Raw genomic sequence first — 2,124 nt, 5'->3', positions numbered from 1 at the left:
GCGCCGCCGCGCTTCCCAAGCGGCGCACTATCCAGTGCGCCACCGGGCCGGCCCGGGGTTAGATTTTTTAAAAAACACATTTATAATGATGGTACAGCCACTTTGAAAAGGCTAAAAAATTCTTTCAAAGGAAAAGTTACTAGTTACCATGATACATCTACATGTAAAATAGAAAATATGCTAAGCATAATCAATCATGTATTTCTAATTTAAAGCAATTCACTGTGAATGCATAGTTTAATAAATCTGTGGTGTATCATACTGTGAGAACACCCATTTGACACAAAAGAAACCTGCCAGCAATTTGGGGCACAATACTACAATGAAATATTAATCCCAAAGTCTTCTTAGATTAGCTCTTTGTTTATTCAGATAAGGTATTAAGACAGTGCCACTCGGTTTTATATTTTTAGCTCCCTCTTCCATTTATTATTTCCTGTTCATTTGGTATAAACAAGCTTTAGTTAATAGAAAGAAAAATAGATCTAGGCATTAATTAACAACATTGTACAAAATGGCCCTCAGCAAGAGTAGAATTTTTCCTCTGTTGAAGCACGCAATGTTCTTTATTTATAAAAAAACAAGCATATATTTTGTATCCTTAGTCACTTTACATGTCTCCCTACTAAGAAACCTGAATGATCGGTGAGATTTAACATAGGAAGTATTCTAAAAGATATAAAATTTCGCCTCATTTTTCCTTCCTTCGATCTTTTCCTCCCTTCTTTCTTTGTACCCTCCCTCCCTCTTTCTTTCTGAGCACCATAAACTGAAATAAATAGGAAAATACAAAAGAAATCTATGCTTTCCCAATGGGATGAAAGATGTATATGTTTATCTGCTCATTCATGCATTCACTTTATAAAATGAGAATCTGAATTCTTTCCTGACTGGTGTCACTAAAAATAATAAACTGTGTCAAGCCCATAAAAGGGGGAGATATTCTTACGAAGACTATAGTTCCTCCAAAATTTGAAGAAGAATTACATTTCTCTTCCTCACCCCACTTCAGATTTGCACAAAGAGCTCAATTTCCTTTCAGACTTAGCTTGGGCGAGTCTCAACGATATTAAAATAAAAAAGGAGGATGAACAAAACGGTTCAAAACAAGGTGATATATCCAACTCTCAAGATAATATCCACTGGGCTATGACACTTTCTGAGGAGAGTGTCCTATGGCTAAGATGTGCTGTGTCGCTTACCCGGAGTTTGAAAATTAAGGCGCCTCAGTTCTACTGGGTCTGTTGGGTGGTGTGAAGGGACCTCCTTACTGTTCGGTATGCTGCTCTTTCTAGAGTCGGATTCTGCCCTCTTCCTACAGAAAGAAAATAAAGATTTAAGAATAAAACAACAAAAACAATTGAAACATAAAAAAGCAGAGAGTTGTACCCCCACTCCCCCCCAGCCCCATCCCAAGTTTTCATTTTTTACAACTCATTAACTGGCGCTTTGAGATCTTGTTCAGGTTTCTTCTCTTGGCCTACAGTGTTTCCTCAGGTCTAAAATTTTTGTTTACGGGAATGATCTTAAAGTTCTCCTTTAGCTCTAGAATTAAATAATTCAGTAACTCTGGCTTTAGGCTTTAAGGGGGTGTTGGTGAGATATGCTCGGACCCTTGTCTAGCAATGCTCTTTTATCTACCAGTTCTGTCTGTAAGGAACAAGACAGAATAGCCCTAGATGCCAATACTGAGATTGTGGTTACCATAGAGAAACTACCTGGCCTCAAGCCGAACAGCCAAATCTGCCCCCCCTTCCCCATTCTAAGTACATATAACTGGTAGCTACAAAGTGGAGATGAATTAGCTTTTCACATAAGTCAGGTAATTACAGCAAGCATATTTCTAAGATGCCAAGTTATCCTTACATGTAGAAGAATTAGGACCATATAAGATCAATATCCCCTATTACAAATAAAAAAAAAAAAGTGTTGACTGTTCCCAGTGTTAAGCTATCTGTGATTAATATTCTGTTAATGAAAGTCAAGTCAATCACCAAAAGATCAGAGAAAAGTAATTTCACCTAGTGGATAGGCCAACTCTCCTGACGATCATTCAAGATACCACTAACAGTGCCTTGTTAGAAATGTGATTCTTCACACAATTCATTTTATCTTTACTTTAAA

At 37.3% G+C, this 2,124-nt stretch overlaps 1 protein-coding gene across 1 annotated transcript in view; it reads right to left on the bottom strand.

The window, feature by feature from the left end:
• The window catches only part of LOC103611002 (receptor-type tyrosine-protein phosphatase delta-like), a gene marked incomplete at its 3' end in the record, with an annotated part of 18,951 nt that overhangs the window by 11,687 nt on the left and 5,140 nt on the right, over positions 1–2,124 (bottom strand). The window contains exon 2 of the mRNA XM_008595053.1: positions 1,203–1,315. Within this exon, the coding sequence (XP_008593275.1) occupies positions 1,203–1,315 (113 nt within the window). The remainder of the gene's footprint in view (positions 1–1,202; positions 1,316–2,124) is intronic.

Source organism: Galeopterus variegatus, unplaced genomic scaffold, assembly GCF_000696425.1.
Source record: "Galeopterus variegatus unplaced genomic scaffold, G_variegatus-3.0.2 Scaffold12237, whole genome shotgun sequence".
NCBI lineage: Eukaryota > Metazoa > Chordata > Mammalia > Dermoptera > Cynocephalidae > Galeopterus > Galeopterus variegatus.
This window is presented reverse-complemented; position numbering and strand designations above follow the sequence as displayed.